The sequence below is a fragment of the Penaeus chinensis genome, chromosome 15 (assembly GCF_019202785.1).
Source record: "Penaeus chinensis breed Huanghai No. 1 chromosome 15, ASM1920278v2, whole genome shotgun sequence".
Taxonomy (NCBI): domain Eukaryota; kingdom Metazoa; phylum Arthropoda; class Malacostraca; order Decapoda; family Penaeidae; genus Penaeus; species Penaeus chinensis.
The window spans coordinates 2,422,147-2,424,778 of record NC_061833.1 but is presented as its reverse complement, the minus strand read 5'-3'; the positions used below and the strand labels follow the sequence as shown (position 1 = coordinate 2,424,778).

Here is a 2,632-nt window from a genome sequence, read left to right as displayed (position 1 = left end):
TATTTATATATATTTATTATTACTTGTGACTTCAAATCTAGAGATAACCAACATGCATCCCTTACCTACTTTCCAGCTGCTTGGCTACAATGAGGTGGAAGTGGGCACAAAACTGAAAGCAACCATCAAGGGCTACAATGACTACGGGGCACAAGTGGCCCTCAGCAAGACAGTTAGTGGCCACATTGATTACCTGATGCTGACGGACACGCAGATAAAGAATCCAGAGAAAAAGTATCCCCCTGGCTCAGTGCTGGATTGCCGTGTGACGTACGTGGTGCCCCAGAGGAAGATTATCAACCTCACAAGTAAGAAGCTCCTGGTCAACTCCCCACACCCAATTATCTCGGAATATGACCCCAAGCTGGTGGGCGCTGTGTCAGAGGGGTGTGTTGTGCGCATCAACCAATCTGGTTTGCTGGTAGCTATGTACAACGATGTGAAGGGCTTCGTTCCCAAGAGCCAGGCCACCTCAAGGAAGGTGACCAGTCTGGATGCTCTCTTCACTCTGGGACAGGTTGTCAAGTTCCGTATCATCAACGTGGAGCCGGAGAAAAGGAATATGACACTGACTCTGCGCATTGACGGGGGTTTGGTGCCAAACGAGGAGAAGCCTTCAACAAAGGTCGTGAGTATGCGCCAGAAGGTTGACGGTGTCATTAAGGAAATCCAGGAAAAAGTGATTATTGTGACACTGACCGATCACGAAGTGGATGCACAACTCCCTGTCGGTCATTTGCTAGATGATGTGTCCAAGTGTGGCATTGTGAAGTCCCTGCTCAGGCAAGGAGATAAGGTGAAGGATGCAGTTGTCTTTTCCATAGAGGAGGAAATCATCACCTTGTCATTAAAGACTAGTGTGCACAACTGGATTAACACTAGCACCCCAGAAGAGCAAGAGGTGCTCTTGAAGTCTGTACCATATCCAGCTGTTTTGCAGAAGGTATATGCTCATGGGGCACTGGCCAAGATTCCAGCAGGTGAATGTGGACAGAAGCATTTGATTCACTTTAAGAAATTGGGGGATGAAAGTCCATATATTGACTGCAGAGCTGTGGGATTGCATCCAGGTCAGACTTTGTGGGTGGAGTCGGAAGGCGTTGACAAAATGGGACGCCAGATTCTCTCCTGCCTGCACACCAGGAATGTTCAAAGGAGGGCAGTCCAGCATAGCATTCAGCCATTATATAGTCGTTTACTCAACTTGAAAATGGTTGAGGATATCATCATGAGAAGAGGAAGTGCTATTGACAGACAGTTAGCTCAACTCCAAATTGGCAGGAAATTGGGGGTCACAGTCACAGAGGTCACAGACTTTGGCCTTCACGTGAAGATGAAAGGGAGCCAAATCCAGGGTGTTATCAGCAATGACCACCGAGGTCCCTACAGAAACGTCGTCGTTGGCCAAAAATTATATGCATGTGTGATGAATGTGAACTTCGAGAAAAGGTCTGTTGATCTTTCTTCTCAGCCTCTTGTTGTGAAGAAGTTGAAGACCTCGGACAGTCCTAAAGTTGCTTTTGGAAGGAGGGCCAAGTGTGAAATCATTCAAGTACAAGAGAACTTCGTCAAGGTCATGCTGACGTCAAGAGATGTTGGTCTTGTAACCTATTTGCCTCCTTTGGAACACGAATTGAATATTGAAAGTAAGAACGAGCATTATAAAGTTGGAGAGGAGCACAGAGTAACCATTGAGCATGTTGATGGCGATATTGTTGTGGGTGTCTTGAGAAGATTCGAAGACAAAGACACGGAACCCAGCTTGCTTTCAGATGGACCCTCGTGGCAGTTGTCATCTGATGATGCAGGTGAAAGCGAGGAAGCTGTGGAAGACATTGAAAGCGACGCGGAGGACGTCGCAGAAGCATACGCCAAGCTGCTGGTAGAAAGTAAGAAGGCCAAGCGAAGGGAGGAGATAGAGAATCAGTGGAAATCTCAGGCGGCAAAGAGGAAGAGAGAAGAAAGGGAGACGACAGGCGAGGAAGAGGGACCCAAGAAGAAGAAGAAGAAGAAACCGAAACGAAAGAAGGGCAAGAAAGGACAGAAACCAGTAGAGGGGTAACGACGTGGGTGCCAGTCCCCCGCCGATGACGCTAGTGAAACGCCGGGGTCGGGCACAGTGGGCCATTTGTAAATATCAGGAGTTTTGTCTCACAAAATCCACCATTCTGATAAACAAAAATTAATCCCCCATCTGTTCACTAGTGTACATCGGGGCAGCCAATACAACGTCCTGAACTTCATTTTTTTTCAATATATTGATTACAAGATACCAAAATTGTTGTTATGTGAAGTATCGGCTGATTTCTGTACAAAAGAGAAATGCATGCCCAATGTACTATCACAAAAATACAAAATATATGTTTACAATATTCTTTTCTTCCACTCTTTATCAAGGCAGCTTATAAGTATTATTTGGCTCATTTGTTACAACGAAATGAATATTTAAATTTGAACCCAAACCATTATTTTTAACGAAGCAGTTGACAAGTATTGATTAGCTGTTTGATTACACAGCAAAATATTGATTCAACAAAACAAGTTGAGGAATATGGCACGGAAAATAATCTTACCAATACCTGATTAGCTCAAAGCAAAACAGTTCAAAAATAAATAGTTGTTCATGGTTGTG

General features: G+C 44.9%; 1 protein-coding gene across 2 annotated transcripts in view; it reads left to right on the top strand.

The window, feature by feature from the left end:
• Positions 1-2,370, top strand: part of LOC125032903 (protein RRP5 homolog) — an 11,155-nt gene extending 8,785 nt beyond the window's left edge. For both annotated transcript variants that reach the window (XM_047624290.1, XM_047624291.1), the window contains exon 10: positions 77-2,370. In XM_047624290.1, coding sequence (XP_047480246.1) covers positions 77-2,062 — 1,986 coding nt within the window. In that variant the 3' untranslated portion in view covers positions 2,063-2,370. The remainder of the gene's footprint in view (positions 1-76) is intronic.
• The last annotated feature ends 262 nt before the right edge of the window (positions 2,371-2,632 follow it).